The sequence below is a fragment of the Puma concolor genome, chromosome A2 (assembly GCF_028749965.1).
Source record: "Puma concolor isolate L17-30 chromosome A2, mPumCon1.1.hap2, whole genome shotgun sequence".
NCBI classification, from domain to species: domain Eukaryota; kingdom Metazoa; phylum Chordata; class Mammalia; order Carnivora; family Felidae; genus Puma; species Puma concolor.
In genome coordinates this window covers 145,153,962-145,175,235 of record NC_141668.1, presented here as the reverse complement: position 1 = coordinate 145,175,235, position 21,274 = coordinate 145,153,962, and the positions used below count along the sequence as shown (strand labels likewise).

Here is a 21,274-nt window from a genome sequence, read left to right as displayed (position 1 = left end):
GGGCGCCTGGATGGCACAGTCTGTTAAGCGTCCAACTCTTGATTTTGGCTCAGGTCACTATCTTGCAGTTTCGTGAGTTCAAGTCCCACAGTGCTGGGATCTGCACTGACAGTGTGGAGTCAGCTTGGGAGTCTCTCTCTCTCTCTTTCTCTCTCTCTTTCTGTCCCTCTTTTCCTCTCCTGCTGTGCTCTCTCACTCTCTCTCAAAAAATAAAAAAAATAAACATTAAAAAAAATAAGGAAATAATCTTGATTATTCTATCTAGGCCCAATTAGATGATTCTACCTCAACTATTATAATGGGAGAAAAAGAGAAGATAGGATTTGCTTGGATTCTCTCCATGACCAACTTTTCTGGAGTGCAAAAGGAACCATGTATGAAATAGAAATCTATAGTACAACCATATGTGGATAGATGATTCCTATTCCTTCTTATTCTGGGTGTTGTGATTGAAGGTTAAGAGTCACAGGACAACCTGGGCTAAAGCTAGTTTTAGTACTGTACTCACTGTCATTCAACAGTTTCCACCCCCATCTCCCCCCCGCCAAAAAACCAACCAGTCCAGAGACTTTCAGCAGCTCAATCTTTAATTAAAGCCAAAGGGCAAATTTAAAATTAGTTCTTTTAATTAATCGTCCTTCAGGTTGTACAATCTGTGATTGCACTATTCTTGGTTATTAAGCACAGTTTGCTCTTCAAAAAAAATCAAGATGTGATTGAAATGACTGATTTAAAATGAAGCTAATCTAAAAATATGGAAAAATACAACAGGGCAAATTATTATGCAAAAGTGTCTATGCATTTGGATATGCCAGTGTTTTCCTTTAATATAAAATAAAATAAAATTAATTGGAGAGAGAAGTTATCATCACCAGGGAAGCTAAATCATCGATCTGATGCCAGTTATTAGCTGACTGTTGTTTTTCCATAATTCTCATTACCTGGGCTCTGTAATTAAATAATAATTTAGAGACTGAAGACTTAAAGTTGCTTGCAAGTTGCATCCCAAATTATATGAAACAAACTGAGTCAGTCCCCAAACTTGTATCAAATTATCTTAGGATGTATTTTCATAGTGAATAAAACTGTTTTCTCAGGATCCCTTTGTAATAGTCATTTTCAGATATAATGCTCAGTACACATTTGATTAGAAAGGTAGAGATCAAGGTCTTGAAAATGGAAATTAATGGATTCTTCCCCATTGATACGTCTGCCATCAGGCAAAACTTCCGCCCTCTCTTCATGCTGGATCTGATCTTCTCAAGCATTATGACACATTAGACTTGCCAGAGGAGGCTTTAAAAATTTCCAATGCCCAGGTTGCACTTGTGACCAATCAAATCAGACTCACTGGTGGTGGTGAGGCCTCAAAATTTTTATAAACTTCCCAGGAGATTCTAATGTGTAGCAAAATTTGATGACCAGTGAAGCAGTATAGTCCAGTCAGTGAATTTCCAAGTTAACTGGCTGTACCATTTTGGTTCAAAATTGGCAGCATGAAGCCCATCTGTTTTTATTTTTCAACTCTTCAACTTTTCTGGAGCATAAAACCCACCTCAACAGAAATGAAGCTGCTCCTTTAAAAAAGGACAAATAAAATGTAAAAATTGGATACTAACAGTTTGTGGCAGATACATTTTGGAGTGTCCACTTGGTTCATGAGAAACTCTTTAGCTGCCTTCCTCTCTCCATCCACACCAGAGGGTTCTGGTGGCCATTGGACCAAACAGGCAACTTTAATAACCAAGTCTGGGATTTTTGAATTGAAATGCAGAGTTCATATTTCTTTGTGGATGGATGTATGTGCTGTGGAATGGCTGAATGTTCTGGAAGGTGAACAGTAGCTTAGAATTATGGGGAGAGAGAATTCGTTTTGCAAACAAGTCAGAGGCAATGCTTCTAGACTCCCAAAGTAGACATCTGTTGTTTTTGCTTGGTTGACATCCCTCCTAATTTTGTTAACAATGCCTTCTTCTTCAGGGGCCTCTCATTCCTATTCCATGTGGTCCTGGGGATAACTGACAAGACAAGCCTACTAGCCTCTTGCTCCTGGAGCAGAGACTCAGGGCAAAAAAAAGCTGCACTGCCATTTTTGTGACCATTGTTGGGAGAAATGGTTAGCTCCTACTATAGGATCCCTGGAGCTGCCCGGATTCCTGTGTGCCTCCTGGGGCCTGACCAACAAGTCTCTATATTCTGAGATCAAAGGTGCTTGCAATTTAAGAATCCCAACACAGATTTTTAGGTCGTAGCTCAAATCAATATGGAGGTTTGTAGCATTCTGTTTTGGGGTTCATGAGGCACTCTTGCATCCTTAAGTATTGTTAGTTCATGGTGTTTTCGATATTTGTAACTACAAGTCTTAACTGGCACAGACCTTTAATTGACTCCATTTATGCGGATGGTCTTGAAACTGGCTAAAGCAGGATCAAGGCTCTCCAGGTTCTCCAATCTTCAAGGTCATAACCAAGATAGCCGAACTATTTTATCATCTTGTATGCTTTCTGAAGCCTCAGTTATTTGTTTGCATTTTGTAAGTATGAACATCTTGGAGAAAAATTCATAACAAAGGTATACTTTGTGAACAATAGGATTAAAAGCTTATCAAACAGAAACATGGTTTTAAATAATGTATGATCCTTTGAACAGGAGCCCGAATCTATTCCTGAATAAAGAGCTCTTATTTCCTCTATCAAGCAACATTAAATGAAATTATAGTACTGCCGTTAAATCCAATTGTACACCAATAATTTTTCATTTCCAAAGGTACTCTTCTTTATTAAAAAATCTTTATTAAATAACAAAATATTCCAGCTAATATAAGTACTTCCTTGTGCTTAGTATTAATATACTTGGCACACAATTCGAGGCCATCTCCTCAAATTCAGGAAGCACGTGATTTTTGCCTTGTGGCGCAGCAAGTAAAGTTATAGTGATCGCTTCCTCCATTTCTCCAGGCCAAGTCGCAGAAGCAGTGAGGTGTGTAGGGTGTTCAAATGGATGGCTTCTTAAATGTGGATCCATGGAGCTAGATTTGAGTATTATTAGAATTCAGAGATCATTGGTAAAAACATTTTTTAGAAAAAGCACAGCACAGAGCTAGGCAGCTTACGTGATTAACAATGTTGTGATCTTTGGCAAACTCTGGATGAACCTTTATGTGATCATAAAATCTGACCAGTGCACAGTGTTTCCTCTTCTAAGAGTCTAAGGGAAGGGTAAACATTATCTTGGAATATTCTGGTAAAAATGCAAGGTAAATAAAAGGAGGCAGTTTAAAAGACCATCATACTTTATTTTTAATACAAATAGGTAATAAAACAAAAGGTACCCAGATATCTTTTAAACAAGAATACATTTTCTGTGTATCAAGCCATCATTTACAGATTAACACTGCAAAAATTTTGAATTAATAGCTCTTAATTTGTTTCCATACGATTATAGGAGATAAAAAAAAAATCCTATGTAGGATGAGAACGAACAAACAAGAACCAATTTGAAGTCCTAAAATCTTGTCTCTGTATTAATTGCTTCGCTGACAAAAAGATCACACGCATCTACAACAAAAGCGTAGGCATCCTTAACGTCGAACGTTATTTACAGAATAACTTTATTTCTCTCAGTTACTTTGGTTTCCATGGGCCTGCCAGGCTCTGTGGTGCCCACGCAGTGGAGTCACAAGCGCTCTCCTGCTCGCCAGGCAGGCTGGGGGATCTTGGCTCTGGAGGGAGGCCTCACACCAGCTCATAGTACTTCCCTGTCTGGGGATCAAAGTAACAGTTCAGACAGGGGTCATAGAGCAGAGTCAGCACTTCCTCGTCCTCTTCCACTTCCATGCTCAGATCTTCTTCACCTATGGGGACGGGAACCACAGACACGTTAGCTGCCTGCATGGACAGAAATTCCTGAACTGAAAGGGCAGAAGGGCCAGGAGGAGGGAACCTCCATCCCTCCCGGGAGATGCTCTTTCTGTGGGCAGAATGGCAAGGCCTGAACCGTGGGAGTGCACTGCAGGCCTGTGGACTCAGTACTGCAGCGTGAGACTGACCAGCTTCTCTGTGAAGGACAAGAAAAGTTGAGCGTGGAGAACTGGCGGGGAGGGAGACAAGAAAGCGGCAGGGCCGAGGGACTAAAGGGATCAGGGATATATGGGTGGGAGTCAAGACTTGGGGGTGACAGTTCCAGACTTCATCATGGGCCAGAGCTGTGTGGATGCACCGTAAAAATGCTACCAAATAAGCCTGAATTAAAGTGATAATGTTGTTTAGTATGGAACACATATGGAAAATTGTCGGGTGATGAGTAATTTTATTAGTGGTAGGAAGGTCTTTCAAGTTTGCTGGTCACAAGGACACGGCTTCACGTTCGTCCCTTGTGACAGCCAATTAGATGGTTTGGAGGAACTCCTGTTCTTTATTATTATTTTTTAAATGTTTATTTTTGAGAAAGAGAGAGAACACAAGTGGCAAAGTAGCAGAGAGAGGGGAGACAAAGGGTCCAAAGTGGGCTCTGCGCTGACAGCAATGAGCCCCACGTGGGCCTTGAATTCACGAACTGTGAAATCATGACCTGAACCAAAGCCAGACGCTCAACCGACTGAGCCACCCAGGTGCCCCACTGCTGCCTGTTATAGTAGCAGGTTTGGTTGGTTTCCAACACATGGCATGGAATGAAAAAAAAAGGCTGTTTTACTAAGATGCTTCCTGAGCACCTTATATGTGCCAGTGTTGTGCTAGGCACTTGTACACTTGATGCAATCACCAGCAAGTGAGTGCCCCCCGAGTGCTTCTGAAAACCATGTAATGAGAGCCCAGAAGTCAGAGGCAAGACCTCCCTGAGCTGGAGAGGATCCGAGCAGGCTCAGGGAGGAGAGGTGAGTAGGACAGCACTCCTCTCTCTTCCTTAGCACAAGCTCCTCAGGACCAGAGAAAACCCAGTCTTTGGGCTGTGAGCTCACCAGGGTTACTTTCAAAAGGGGCAGGGCTGGCATGTAATGGAGGCTCAGTCAAAACTGGATGTTTTGGGAAAGGATGAATGCATGACTGTGAAAACAAAGTCTGTGCTAGTAAGTGTCACCGCCCAGAGTACGAGAAGGTGGTGGGACTCCATCTTTTGCAGCCAAAATCAGACCAAGCTGGTGCATGGATGCTGTCGGGGCAGTGACAAACTGGAGTTAAGTCCCAAGGAGCGGGGCCCAGGTGGTGGAGTGGGGGTTTGAGACTCTACGGCAGCCATTCCTCTGACCATCCAAAGACACATAACATGATCGTCCCTGCATCAGGCACTGAACGAGGTGCTGGGGATGAGGCGGTCTAAGAAGCAGGCCCTGTTCTCACGGAGTGTGCATTGTCTTGGGCAAAACACGGAATCAGCCGACTCCTTATGCAGATGGTGCCAGCAGTGGAGTAAAACGTGGAGCTACCTGGGAGGAATGAGGACCTCTGCCTTGCTTGCTAACATCTCAACTGGTGGAGCCCTCCATGGCCAAGAAAGCACTTGCCCTCGCAGAAGCTCTGGATCCAATGAAATAGAAGTTAATGTGTCCATCTGAAGGACAAGGGAAGCCGGGTCTGCAGAGTTCACCAGCTCATCCGAGGTCACTTGGTGAGTCAGAGGCAGAGTCAGGGATGAACTTGGGCTTCCACACTCTCAGTTCCATCTTCTTTCTGCCATATGGGCACCATGCTTTTGTTAAGAAGGTGATGTGGCCACATTCAATGGGAGCTATTACATTATGGGAATTTAAACATGGAAGAGAGTAAAAAAATTGTAAATGTGTCCTCCATTTGAAAACCTCAGGTTTGGAAACAAAAGAAATTTCATCTCTCATATTTCAAAAATCACAAAGATAAGAGAGTCCATGTGGGAGGGCAGAGGCAAGATCTGGGCTTATTTCGTCTGGAAAAGACAAAGCCTGAGGTTACAGCAGCCTGTCTGGCTTCAAGTAGATAAAAGGTGGTAAGTGAGAGAGAAGTTAAGAAGATTCTGTGGGGTTCCAGAAGGAAACAAGAGGATCAACGGGGGCAAGTTACTAGGAGCCAGATTTTGGCTCAGCAGAAGGAAGAATTTTCCACACTATAGAGCTGACCAGGAAGTGGAATGTGGATCCTGGAGAGGGTGAAGCAGGGACCGAGGCAGCCATTTGTGTGAGATTTTATTGTGCACAGGGTGGGACCAGATCCAATGATCCCTGTGGTGCCTTTGATGAGTTTCTGGGATTCTTTGCTATAGTGGCTTATGTCCTTGAAGTATGACAGCACTGTGCTAATGGCCACGTTAATGGTGGTAGCTGACCTGAGCGCCCTGCATGGTTTCTAATTAAGAACAGGAAATCAGAGAAGGCAGGCTGCTTTTCCTTTACTTTCTATTGTTACCTTAAGAGTGGTCCCCAGGGTCCTGCCTCCACCTTCTTTCTCCATCTAAGTAGGAGAGATTGAGAATGCTTTTCAAGTTTCTCATGGAAGATGACCCCCTTTAGGTCACTTCTGCACATCAAAAGGAGGATGTGCATGTCCTTTATCTTCAGATATTCAATCCATCATCCCTTTCTTGTTTGGGCTACTTCAGAGAACAGAACCAATGAGTAACTAATGTGTGCCTGCTATGTGATGACATCTATTCAGTCTGTACCATGTCAAGGTGTGGATGGGACATTCACACATGAAACAAAAGTAGCTACTGAAGATTAGTGATGGGGTAACTGGAAGTTGCAACTGCAGAGTGGCCAAGAGCACCAGGGGCCTTAGGATTGGCAGATGGGACGGATGGGAGATTTGCTGTTGACTGCCCGAATTGACTTTAGGGCACTCACAGGCTACTTTGCCTCACTGGATCCTCATTCCCTCATTTATCAAATGGGAATAACAAGGCCTATTTCATAGGATTTTGTGGAAGGCTAAACTGGACACTAGATAATATGCATAGCCCAGGGCACATAGTAGTTGTTCAATAAATGATCATTATTATTACTGTTAAGGATAATGACAATATTGAAATAAATCATGAAGTATAGGCTGTACATTTTTTTAGTCAGTCAGAACAGGAACATTGATAAAGGTTAAAGTCCTAAGAAAAGGCTTCATAGAGAGGGGCAGTATGACATTTGGATAATGGAGTCAGACAGACCTGGATCCAAATCCCATTTCTACCACTTCACAGCTGTGGGACACTGGGAAAATTCAGCACTTTCAGCCTTAGCTTTCCCCTACATAAGGACAGTAATACTGCCTGGGACAGTACCTAGGGGAACTAAGTAAGATACTCAGTTGCACTCCGCACACATAGTGAATACTCAATAAATGTTGTTACAACTGTCATCATGAAAAATGTAAGATACATGAGTTAGACACAAGAGGGGTATGCTCGCTTACATCTTATTTCCTACCCCCAAACTGCACCTGTTTGATTTTTTACTACCAAAAGAAAAAAAAATAGTGGATTTGAACAAAACACAAAGCCCCCAACTAGTTTTACAAAGTACATTATAATAAATTCATCTTAAGATAAAAAGAGTTCTTACACCAAAAATCATGTATTTTTCAAAAAGTAAAACTAATTTTTCCATCCGGTGTAATGTTAAAACCACCTATCACTGAGGTAAATGATCACGAGTCAACATATCTCAGGGGTCTGCTGTCTGATGCTTTGTTTAGACTCCATCCACACACTGAGGGAAATTCTGACCTCCGGCACGTCATCTAATTGCTTAGCACACTCTGGGCTGGTACTTTCCAAAAAGATAAAATTTTAAGCTGGCGCTATTAAGTTAGAAAACTCAATACATTTTACGACCAGTCAGGAATCTTTCAAAGATGAAAATAACAGTTGTAATGGGCCATGGGTCTTTATCACCAACTGCAAAGGGACCGAGGTGGATCTAATTCATTAGTAGGGGTTTTGCTACATAATGCATCCAGACTGAAGCAATAACGGCTATATAAATGCATTCGTTCCAATACATATCACTGTAGAGCTGGAACCTCATGCGTCATGACCACGGGACTAAAGCGGGTTTTTGTGGTTTTTAGTACTAAAGCTTCAAATGGATGAATTTTAAAACTGTACCAACAATGACACTCGTGCAAAAATTGGGTGACATTATGTATAATTTTACATTGAAGTAAGTGCTTTAAACTTGCATAAAGGGTTTTGTTTTCATTATAACTTAATTTTCAAAGCCTCCAATTTACATCATTTTGAGCCATTGTAATCCCTACGTAATGGAATTATAATATCATTAAGCAATTACCACTATGATGTCAAGCAATGGGAAGTGTTTTGAAAGGTAATTATTGTGCATGGATATGGGGTAATTTTCAATTATATTCTTGGATGGTGCAGGGTTTGTTTTTCCCCCCAAATGCTAAATTGCTCTATTTAAAGACTGGCTACAGAAACTGTAAAAGGACAAATTAACAAATAAAACCATTCTCTGCTACCAGACTAAGAGCATCTGGACAGGGGTCCAAATTACATTTTTACTCTTCACCACATAATAAAGTCATTTCCAGTGAAGTAAAATTGCCTTTCAGATAATAATCTATTTACAAACTTCCAGCTTCATCCACTTTGAAATTGGTTAACAGCAATAACAGAAGAAAAACCAACGGAGCCAGACCAAATGCAGCAGTATTAGCTACCCTCCCCTCTGTTAGATCAGCTCAGGCAAACAATCCCTCCAATTCACCTTTTGAAAGTCTATTAACATAAATGCTTAATTATCTACATTTATTGCATTTTAACCACAGATAACAGAAAACCTATATGCAGAGGCTAAGTCTTCAAGCTTGAAAACCAATGATGTGACATCAGTTTATGAGATTTAAAATCTCTGAATCAAGACACTGCACCTGATTTTCGATTTTCTGACGTTGCCATCCAGAATTAAAAAAAAAAATAAATAAATGCATTTTCTCTCTTATAGATCTTGAGAACTGATTGACTGTATTTTTATGTGCATACCAATACACTATTGTTTAAACAATTCAATGGGGAGGGATCTCCATTCCAAACAGTCAGCCTTAGGATCAACGAAGATGACATTTTAGATAAGATCCTGCAGAGCACCAGGTACTTAGAAACTCTTCCACCAATGCCTCTCACAGTAGGGCTAAATTAACTTGTACTGAGAAAGTCGACAGTGAACTGCTGAATTTTGGTTTTCAGCAAAAATATGTCCTCAGATGGGAGAAAGATAAATGACTGACAATGGGATAAAAAGGACGAAAAGGGACTTTCTTAGAAAACTATATTGTTTCTTGGAAGGCAACTAACATGCTACGATTACAGTTCAGGTTTCATTGGGGAAATAAGTAGGTCAAGCCCTTTTGCAGAAACCAGTACCTATATTTTACATGGAAAATGCCTTTTGAAGCAACATGTTGGAGGGTTTGGTTGATTAACTGGGAATTACTGCAGTTTCGCTCTTTACAGGTAGTCTCTACTTGTGAATGTGCAGTGACTCAATTGTGCTTGTATATCAAATCATGGAGTTAAACTTACACAGTGATACATCTTAAACTTACACAACATTACATGTTAATTTTATCTCAATAAAGCTGGGAAAAAACCTACAAAACCATTGTGCTGCTTGGAAATGTGCGGCTTACAACTCTGAATGCATTTTACTACACCCCCAGGGGGTCCCTAGCCAGACTATTGAGCTTTGAAGCCTACAGAGCTCACAGTGTCTCAATGGCCGGATTTCAGGCAAGGCAGCAACACTGCATCTGGGGGAAAATGTATCCCAGTTCCAGCAAGGGAAGCTGAAGTCCTGGACCAGGACACCGTCTGGGGTGCATCTGGAGAATAAATAGGTAGGGATGGTTCTGGAATAATAGAGAGAGCTTCAGACACCAGCAATGTGTTTAGTATTCTACTATAAGGCTCACTTCTAGGACTCCAAAAAGAAGGCATATCTTTGTGCTAGTAAGGGTGTTGATCACCATTCTCCCACCCTCTGCCCCCAACCTCCTCTGTGCAGAAAAGACACCCCTGGGATCCTGATAGCTGCATAAGAGAAAATATCTTCCATCCCCAAGGTTAATCTGAGAAAAAAAGGCAACTAACTACTTGCCTAACAGGGGAAGGGGTGGGGACTCTGGACGCAAGAATGTCATAAATAATAATGAATTCATTATACAAGCTGAGCATTGAGGTGGGGATGCTATGGGTCTAAGGAGAGTACTGAAGAGAATACTATTTTATCCAGAAAGCTTCAAGAAAGAGAACTTCCTACAGGTAAAAAATTGCAGTGGACATTTCAGTCGTATGGTTCTTACTAACCTAAAGGGAATTCTGCAGTCCTACAGCAGCATGGGGGTTCAGGGTGCAAATCGCCTGGTCAGACAGGCTTGGGTCAGAGTCCAACTCCACACTCAGTGGGTTTGTGACCTAGGCAGCGACCTTAATTCCACCTGTACAGGGTGGGACATAACATAGCCCCACACCTGGGAATGTAGGGAGAAGTCATCGTGAGGTAACACAGGAAAACTCGACACTGGCAGGCACATTATTACTTTTACATTACCAATACTGGTTTTCGGGGGAAAGTCTCCTATGCACCTTAAATAAGTCCTGAAGATACAAGGAAGATCCAAAGAGTAGACCAAATCATCCTTCTGTTTCCCATGATTCATGCATTCACAACTCATCAAATATTTATGTAGCATTTACTGTGTCCTAGGTGCCAAGCCAAGCCCTTGGGGATACCAATGGTTGTTCCATGAAGCATAATGTCTGTATGATCACTAATAAAACAGATATTAGAAGACTGCTTTTAGACTTGGAGTATTAGGTGAATGTCGAATAATTGTGCTTCAGGAAATAAGATTCTGGAAAGACTCCCTTGTTGCACCCCGAGCAGGCAGCCAGATTCCCCTCTCTCTGGTTAGCTTCAGGGAACCATGAGGGTTTTCTAAATTCTTGACTAGTGATTTGGATATTATACCTATAAAATGAGCATCTGTTGCCTATTTATGTCTCATGGGGGATTAACCAGTGTTCATAAAGGAATATCCTATGTGGCCTTGCCATAAAAAAGGCACAAGAATGTTATTTTTATGAGACTCCGGCAACTCGAAAAGCACTTCTGAATGTCTTTCTTACTCAAAATCTATGTAAACGGCAGAAGAGGTTTTGCAAGCCTGACGAGAGAGGTCATTACTATTCTGTTTTGGAGCTGGTAAGCATGAATAATTTAAGGGTCATATCTGTAAAGGAACAAATGTCAAAAACAAATTGACAACTATTCTTCGAGCAAAGTCTGCTTTATTTTCCAAAGGTCAGTTTGGTAGTTCTCTTGAGTAAGTTCTGAAATCGTAACTTCCCATTTTTACATTTCACACGCACTCCAGGAAAACACATTTTTGGTTAAGTGTTAAGGGCTCGAGTGCCATGGTAATTGACATTCAGCAAGTGTGCCTCGGCCTGGGAGGAAGTATGGAGAGCTGCCCATCTCTCCCTCCAGTCGACTGGTGCGGAATGCGATGCTGTTCCTGCCTGCTGGCTGGCTCTGCTGGCAGACGGGCTGTGTACTTTAAGGTGGCATTTATGCACTTGAGGTGTTCTATCTGAGCAGAAACTGCGGGTGTGACACAAACTTGTACCGAATAAAGGAGAGACTCGGAGGCCAAATATAAGGCATGCGTGGAAATCAGTGCAGGGAGACCTCACCTGAAACGGAGTCAGGAAGCCCAGAAGGGGAGATGCTCATCAAAAGCTTTCTATGGCAGCTGACACCGCATGCCTGGGCAGAAAGAAGTTCACTTTACTGCCCCAGCAGAAGGAAGAAAGATTTTCTCCTTGACGAGCAAGAGTCTAGCCAAAGAGAAACCATTGCTACCCTGAACCCTTGCTTTAGACTTTTAGACTCGCAAAGACTTTCCTTCAAAGCAGCCTCTCCCAACTCCCTCCCTTTTCTCTACCAAGTATGGTTCCTCTCCTTTGTTCTCCAGGCTTGGCTATGCTTCACCATAGCTTGCGTGTCCTGAATTGCCATGCCTCTGCTATTTCTAAATAAACTCATTTTGCTGGTAAAACACTTGCTCTTTTGTTTTTAAGGTTAAAACACGCACTTACTTTTGTGTGGCAACGTTTCCTAGGGCCATGTGTTAGGCCATCGTTCTCTGCTGTTCATCTACAGTTATGCCTCTAGCTCTCTAGCTCTACAGATACATCTCAGCTTCTCCACTTGTGATGGAGCTGTGGGGGGTCAGCACATCACTTCCTGGCTCTAAACCCCAGTGTCCTTGTGTAAAAGATGGGCAATGACAGTAGCTACACCTCAGTAGGCTATTATGTGAATTAAAAGGCACTGGCAGGTGTGGGTCACAGGAAGGTGAAATAAATATTAGCTGTTATGACTTTCATACTAGACATCTGAAGACGGAAGATCGCCCTTCCCTGTAAGCCAGCCCCCAAAACCACCTTCACAGGTTCTGCAGAAAGGCATGGATGTGGAAGAAGCCTGGGTCCTAATCCTAGCTGGGGCTCTGAGTGGGCACTCGACCTTCCACAAGGTCAAACAGAGGTCGGTGGACTGCATCAGGGTTTTTAGCTGATTCATTGGAGCCCCAGGGCAGGGTTCTAGGTCCCTAACTGCCCCCTTTAGCCAGACCAATTCTGGTTTCATCTCTTTTATATGTTGGCATTTCATATGGAATTCATTTGAAAGAAAAGTTCTCACTGCCTAACAATAAAGTTTAAGAGCCACTGCATAAGGTGACCGTTTTTAGTTGCTCAAATGCATGGGTGTAGGTTCAATACTCCCACTGTTGAATTGTTAGAAATATACCTAAGATACTAAAAAATTGGAATGGGGGAAAACTGAAAGTAAGATTTCAATGGATGACTCATGTTTTCCCCCCAAGGTTGGTATAAAAAATGATGAGTTGAAGAACATTTCTCTCTCTCTTTTCTCCCCTTTCTCCCTTCCTGTCTTCCTACTAACAAACATTTACAGAGTATCTAATAATCAACAGAAAATGTGTAGGGTACTTGGGATCCAGGAGTAAGCAAACTGACAAAGTCTCTGCTTTTAAAAACTCACAGGCTACGTAGCAAAAAAAGACATTAAACAAGTAAACAAACCACGAATTACAAACTGTGAGAAGGGCACGAAGTAAATATAACAAGGTGAAGGGAGATTGACCTACTTAGATAAGATTGTCTAGAAGGGCCTTTAAGAAGGTGGGTGACAAGCCAACACCCAGGCCTGCCAGATCAGCAATCGGGTGATCTTGTCTCTCAGTCAGCACCTCAGTCCCTTAGATCTGGTCTCACAGCAACGTTGCCCCTCAGCCTCTACTCCCACTGGGAAAATGTGGCCACTTGTCATTTTTGACAAGCGTGGATGGGAGGGGTAGGCAGGTTCAGGGCTGAAACAGGGAACCAGAGGTCTGCTTTTTTTTTTTTTTTTTTCTTTTTTTCCCCTTTAAAGAACTTAGCTGGGGCACCTGGGTTATCAGCCCGTTAAGTGTCCAACTCTGATTTTGGCTCAGGTCATGAACTCAGAGTTTGTGAGTTCAAGCCCTGCATCAGGCTCTGCTCTGACAGTGCGGAGCCTGCTTGGGATTCTCTCTCTCTCTGCCCCTACCTTGCTAGTGCTGTCTTTCTCTCTAAAAATAAATAAATAAATTTTTAAAAAATTAAAAAAAAAAAAGAACTTAGCTACTTAGCCCTTGAGATGTTTTTTTTTTTTTTTTTTCCTGTAGATGAGGAACACTGAATAGAAAATTTCAATTCCTGATTTTATGTATATTATTTTTGAAGTAGGTAATCTAGGTACTTGGTTCAAAATTTAAAAAAAAAAATTATAAAAACAGTGGTTGGGCTCTGGGGCTGGGCTGTTTGGACTCAAACCCCAGCTCTGCCAATGACTCATTGTGTGACCCTGGAACAAGGTATTCAAGAACTCTGTACCTCAGTTCTCTCAGCTGTAAAAGAGCAACAATTACGCACGCACAAAAGCAGTGCCTTCCTCACAGTGTTGCTGTGACAGCTAGATGTTACAACTTAGCACAGCATCTGACAGATGGCCCTAAATTAATGCCATTATGCAACAGAAGCCCAGGAAGAAGCCTGGACTGCCCACAGCCACGTCTCACTTTTCCTTCCGATGTTACCAACTGGATACTTGAAACCCTTATTTTTCTCTCTTTCTAAGAACGCTATCTTGGCATATTGATATGTTGTCTAAAACTAAGCCAATAACATGTAAAGACTAACCAAATAGGAAACACTAATTTTTGATGCTATTAATTAGCTACAAACCATTCAGGCATCTCAGAAAAGGGGAAAGGGACAGCTGATAAAAACCTAGGCTGCCAGGCAGGAGGGGGGCCAGATCTGGTTAACAGTGGCTGGAACATTTCTATAACCCTCTGAATTTAATTTGTTAATTTGCCCTCGATGGAAGTTCTCTTTACCTTCAACATGACTGAGCTCCTGGCTGTCAAAACGTCACTTTGCAATGGTGACTTTAAGACCTCCTTTCAGCTACTTATCACTAATATATATCTTGGGTGCCTTTGCTCAAGGACCATGCTCTCTGTTCCTGTGGTTTATTTAGGACACTTAACATAACGTATTATTTGTTCTCTCATGGCAAGGTCTCCTTCTGACAGCTGAGATTCTGTTTTTCTGTCATAAGTAATTATAAATGTACATCTCTAAAAAGATTCCCAATTTGGGGGGCATAATTTATTTCAGACAGTAAATCATGGAGACATCTCCATCCCTTGGGCAGCCAAAATGTACGCTTCAGATGTATGAGCTCTCACTCTGAATTCTCCATACCTTAAGAAAAATGGGATGCTCCCCTTTCTCCCTGGGGCAGTTAGGGGGAAAAATGTGGCACCTTTGTTGGAGCAGTTTATATTGGCTTCAGTTCCTTTATTATTATTATTATTATTATTATTATTATTATTATTATTTTTAACCTCAGATGTAGCGTTCCATCTTCAAAATTCAACTCTGAAAACCATCTCAGGGAGCCCCACTCTGAGGGTATTTGCCACTGCAGCTATGCACGTTAGACTCTCTCTACCCCTTCCATCTCAAGCCCTCTGTTCCCACCAAAGATTCTTTTCCCTTCCTTCTCTATGCACTCCTGACAATCATGTCCCCTGCTCACAACCAAAAACTAATGATTCATTTCTAGGACTCTGGCCAACAAAGGGAACCCAAGGCAAATCTTCACTCCTGCTTCCTTCCCATTCTTCCATTGCTACTTATTATAACTCTGTGCCAGCCTTATCTTTAAAGACAAGTAGCCCTGTATTAGTGAAAACATGTATCTAGTGATGTGGGAGTATCAGATCTGCTTTATAATAATATGAACAGCTAATATTTGGTAGGTGCTATTCTAAATGCTTCGTGTACAGTATGCCTTAGTGAATCTTCATGAAAAGCTTTCAGGTGGACATCATTATCAGTCTAATTTTACAAATGTGTTAACCGAGGGGTGCCTGGGTGGCTCAGTCGGTTGAGTGTCTGACTTCGGCTCAGATTGTGAACTTGCAGTTTGTGGGTTCGAGCCCTACATTGGGCTCTCTGCTGTCAGGGCAGAGCCCACTTCAGATCCTCTGTCTCCTTCTCTCTGCCCTTCCCCTGCTTGCTCTCTCAAAAAATAAATAATTAAATTTAAAAAACAAACAAACAAACAAATGAAGTAACCAAAAGTCGTACATGTCACACAGCAGAAATTGGTAGAGCTGGAACCCAGATGAAGGTCAATTTGATACCAAAGGACTTATCATCCTATAAAATGAAAGCACAGGCTACCTCATTTTGGGGGTGCAAGCCTAAATGGTTAGCATTTAATAAAAACAGCGGCATCTCAAAGTGACTGATTTTCTCTATTTGTAGTTAACTATTTTAATTTTTTTATGTATAGCATTTTTCATATTCCTACCTTGAACACTCAAGCTTCCAGAAGAATCCAGAAGCTGTTCTGTTGGCTGCTGACTAGGAGGAACAATTGGTGGGCTCAACATATTTAACCAGTCCCTAAAAAGAAAAGAAGAAAGTAAATAAACAACAGGTCTACAATTTCACATGTAAGTTTCATCTTTCCCCTGGAGTTTTAATTTCCTGGGGCTTCCACAAAGAAACATTTTTTTCCTTCTTTCATATTTCAGAAGGACAAAATGTCTAGAAGTTAATATTCAGTTCTGTAATCGAGTAATATAATGTCAACCACTGAACTAACTAGTTGTTCCACATATACATCAACTAACGACAACTACTCCTCTTGAAAGATTATCATTGTGGCTCTCACACGGTACACAATCCCTCTCATGTAAGAAAGTTATTTCAGTGACTCAGAAGAAATGCGGCAAAGACAAAGCTCCTTATGACCCTAAGGAAGCCTGGCAAAGTCACATGTCACTCCATGACAACATTCCAAAACAGAAGGTGGTCTTGGAGCGGTCAGAAACCAGCCACAATGGTGGGGTCCGCAGGCATTCACTAAGTGCCTTAGAGCAGCAGAGGGCAAAAGCAGGAACAGTGAGGGGAGCTGGGTCCCTGAGTGACCCGTTCCTTCAGTTCTCCCACTAAGAATGGGGGCAAAAACCACTCCGGAAAGCCCCTCCTACATTCCATCTTTCTGCCTCCAACTGCCAACCAACCTCATTTCCCAGCATTCTTTACTCCCCTTCCTCCCTCTTTCTTTTCCAGTCCTCCAGGTCCCCCTAGGAGGTAGCTGCATGCGTGTGATGCACGTGGGTGACCTCCAGAGGGTGCAAGTCAGTGTGTGTTCTACTTCAAGCCTCTCTCCTTTCTAAACTCGACACAGCTTCTTCAGGGGAAGGGAGCAGGAAGGGAATGTGAAGGATGTTCCAACGTGAGCTCTACTGCTTGCACTGATTTTATTTACCTTATTGTTCACCTTGCATCTGTATGTTTTACCTTATTCTTCTCAAGAGGAGCATGTCCTCATGACTAAACAATGTCTTTCTAAATTTCTGTATTGCCTACTGTCTTTACCTACAATGGGAGACAGTCCCAACAGTAACTAAGAGCACTGGCTCTCCAGGCCAATCTCAGCTCCATGTTTCCTCACGTTGAGAACATGGCCAAGCCACTTAACATCATAAGCCTCTTTGCTAAAGAGGAGTAAGAATAGTACCTTGGAGTTTTATGTTGGGATTAAATGAAAAAAAAAAAGGATGAAAAAAATTTGGCATGGATCTGGGTATAGAATCACATTCAATAAATTTCAGCTATGACCACCATTGTCTTCATTATTGGTGAAAATCATAGCACGGCTTTACCTACAATGATAAACTATGGTAGGAGGAATTGGATTTTGTTGGAATTAAACCCAAGATGGTAGAATGGTTACAAGTCTCTACAGGAGAAGTTTTTCATGAAAGCCCTTCACTCTTCTAGTAAAAAAAGTATCTCAATGTAAAAATTACCCAATTCCTATTTGTAGTATTTTAAGACACTTCTCACCTTAGCTATCACTAGATTATGGCTAGTGAAATCAGGTGAACACAGTGTATAATTGAATTTCATAATAACACATTAAGGACATCAGAAAGGATTTGTCACAGACTTCCAAGCTAATGGGGCATTTTCTGATAAGCACCTTTTATTTAGTCCATTTCATTACAGTAGACCAAAAACTCCTACATTATGGAAAATTACAAGGTCACATACAAATTACCAGCTCCAGTGACCTCATTACTCAGTGAGAGTGTTGGAGAGCAAGGATGAACAACAACAAACAATAATGTTATCATGTGATGACATCCCCAGTGACAAATCAGAAGACACTCTGCACTGGCAACAGTAGCTCCTACTCATGGACCATGGACATGGGGAAAATGTAGATGAGGGTTGTGTGACTATTATAAAAGGCAAGACATTCACTTCTTAGGCAAGTTATTTGATTAGTATTTTTCCTTCTCAGAAGTAGCTATGAAAAGTACAGAGTTCTTCCTTGTGTGATTTTTTTGATTGTTTTAAAATAATTTCAGATTTACAGCTTTTCTGTAAGAAATACAAAGAATACTTCTTTGCAAGAAGAGTGTAAAGAACTCCAGTATATCCTTCCTCCAGATTCCCCCATTTAAACACTTTATCAATTTGCTATCTATCTATCTATCTATCTATCTATCTATCTATCTATCTATCATTTCTCTATCTAAACAGGGTCTGGCAAACTATGGCCCATGGGCAAAGTCTGGCTTACTGCCTGTTTTTGTACAAGGCTATACAAAATAAGAATGGCCTTTACATTTTTAAGTGGTTGGAAAATTAAAACAGTATTGTTTCATGACATATGATCATTATATAAAACTCAATGTCAGTGTCTATAAATAAAATTTTATTGGAATAAAGCCATGTTTGCTTTTTATGTATTGTCTATGGCTGCTTTTGTGGTACAATGACAGAGGTTAAGTATTTGTTATTTGGCCCTCTACAGAAAAAGTCTGATGATCCCTGGTCTATAAGTATAGGCTCATTTCTCCAATACTAACACAACACCACAGATTCATTCTCATCTCTCCTCTTGCCATAGTTGTAACTCTTTTTGATGGTGAGGTACATGGCTCCCATTAACCTCAATAAATTTACTTATTTTCTAAACTCTAGGACATACCAAAAGTAGTTTCAGAATTGCTAGGCAAACAAAACAAAACAAAACCCCAAACCTACTCTCTAGAGTTCTCTATTTAGGTTTCTTTTTATCCCTTAGTCAAAATACTATGTTCTAAATTTACTTGCATTAGTTCTTTTCCCCCTCCTTTTCAGCGTGGTTGTATTATTTGTTTTAAATATAGCTAGACTCATCCACTTGTGTTTGTACTACATTTTAGGCATTTTTTTTCTCTATTAACTGATTTTTATTATTTTTGTCGTTGTCGAGTATGTAAAATGTTAACAGTTCAGAGTCAAAATATGCAGAAAGTCATATTCAGGTAAGAGTTACATTTCCCCCATGCCTCCTAGACTGTTTCCACCCCCTCATCACTTCTATGCCATCCTCACTCACCCCTGTATAAGAAATCCATTTCATTAGTTCTGGTATCTGCTTTCTATGCATCTTTTTGCAAAACATAAGCAGCTACACGTCTAATGCAGAAGGTAGCATATTATAATGACTCTTGAACTTTGATTTTTTCAACTTAAAATATAACCTGGAAATCACTGATCCCAGCTCACAGAAAGCACCTCATTCTTTTTCACAGCTGTGTAGTACTCCATGCATGACTATACCATCATGTATTTCATCACATTCTCCTATGTTTGGGCATGTTTTCAATATTTTGCAATTATTGCAATTAATGCTGCAGTGAATAACCCTGAGCTATCTATTTTTGTATACTTGGAGATAGATCTTCAAGGTAAATTCCTAGAAGTAGAATTCCTGGGACAAAAGGTAAATGCATACTTGGTTTTGTTAGATATTGGCAAAAGCCCTCCGCAAGAGCTGTACCACCTGTGTTCCCACCAGCAATGCAGGACAGTGCTGGTTTCTCTACAGCCATGTCACAACAGTATGTTGTGCTTTCCAGTCTGAGAGATAAAAACTGATATATTAAAGTAGTTCTGATTTGTATTTGTTCTCAATATGAGCATTAGGAGTGGAGTTGACTGTCTTCATTTGCATAAGGCCATGTATGTAACATATAAATATATGCATGTATGCATTTTATATCAATATTTTAGGTCTGTTCATTTCTTTGCCCCTTTTTCTATCAAGTAAGCCCTCACTTTGTCATGTGTCTTTGGGTAGCCTGGTTTTTTATTTTTTTTTTTGCCATGCAAAAATTAAAAAAAATCTTTCTGGAATCAAATATATTAATCTTTTCTTTTATTGCCTCTGTATTTTGAGTTATAGTATATGGTGTGAGTTTATTCTGGCATAAAGTGTATCTAGTTTTATCTTTTTTTTTAAAATTTTTTTTTAACGTTTATTTATTTTTGAGACAGAGACAGAGCATGAACAGGGGAGGGTCAGAGAGAGAGGGAGACACAGAATCTGAAAGAGGCTCCAGGCTCTGAGTGGTCAGCACAGAGCCCGACGCGGGGCTCAAACTCATGGACCGCGAGATCATGATCTGAGCCAAAGTCGGACGCTTAACCGACTGAGCCACCCAGGCACCCCTAGTTTTATCTTTTAAAAAGGACTGCAGAATTTTCTTGACAAGTGATGTTATTTTAACTTAAGATTTAGAAGATTTTATACAATTAAGAAATTTGGATCAGAGCAATACACTTGTTTGGCTTTTTACTAAGTATGCATTTACAAAGTATATTTTCAAAAAAAAGAAAGAGTTCTATGTTAACTATAAAATCAGGACTTTTCTTGCAGGACTTTTGAGAACTTTTAACACACTGAATCTCCCTAGAGGAGGACAGATATATAGCACTGCCTACGTGCGTGCACCTGGAACCATCACATCTCTTCAGATCATGAGTCCATAGACCACACCTTGAGAAACACCGCTTCAGGTTATACCATTTTCCCAATCCGGGTGCCATTGTTTTTGTTTGTTTTGTTTTATTTTCCTTTGTATATATTTAACAATTTCATTTTCTCAAGAGCATTTTTGGGTGGCTTGTTAATAAGCACAAGTACGTAGTCTAGCATCTGTATCTTATATGTTTATATTTTCATATGGAATATTTAATGCTAATCAACTTGACCCTTTATCAGCTTCTTTAAGCATGCCTTCCCCACAGGAAGCAGCAAACATCTGAGGAAGTGGGAGTTTGGCTGAGGCACACTCACAGAGTGCCTGCCCAGCTGGGGCAGGAGATCTGAAGGGGCTCCCTGGCCAGCTCTCACCCCAGCCCAGCTACTGCGCTGTGGAGTTGGCTCTTGCTCTTTGTTCCGCCACTTTCATACTTGCCTTGTCTTTGGCACTTGATACTCTTGTTGCTTTTCTGAGCTCTGATTATAACCCTTTTCTCCCAAGGACGGACTCTTGTTTTATGAAAGCCTCTAACTCCTTCGGTGGATGGATACCCTTTCCAGTCAGGCCTGCCCTCTGAACATGCTCGGGTGCTGCTGCGTCCTCTCCCCTCCTCTCATGGGTTCAGGCAGCCCCCTCCCCCCCAACCCAGCCTCTCCTCCTGAAACTGGAGAGGAAGGACTTCCAGGCATGCTGAGCACTGTCACCGGAAGATGTTGTTTTACTTAAGAGTCAAGACAACGGATTCACATTAAATACCACATGTAAAAATATAGTGCAGATGGAGAATAAATACCATCTCGTGAATTTTCACAATGGCCAGATTTACCTAATATTAAAAT

The 21,274-nt window shown here is 41.1% G+C and overlaps 1 protein-coding gene across 3 annotated transcripts in view; it reads right to left on the bottom strand.

Moving 5' to 3' along the window:
• Positions 1-3,274: 3,274 nt before the first annotated feature.
• The window catches only part of CFAP20DC (CFAP20 domain containing), a 239,747-nt gene continuing 221,747 nt past the window's right edge, over positions 3,275-21,274 (bottom strand). For all 3 annotated transcript variants that reach the window (XM_086697763.1, XM_086697759.1, XM_086697757.1), the window contains 2 exons: positions 15,914-16,008; positions 3,275-3,853 (listed from right to left, as the gene is read on the bottom strand). In XM_086697763.1, the coding sequence (XP_086553889.1) occupies positions 3,735-3,853; positions 15,914-16,008 (214 nt within the window). In that variant the 3' untranslated portion in view covers positions 3,275-3,734. The remainder of the gene's footprint in view (positions 3,854-15,913; positions 16,009-21,274) is intronic.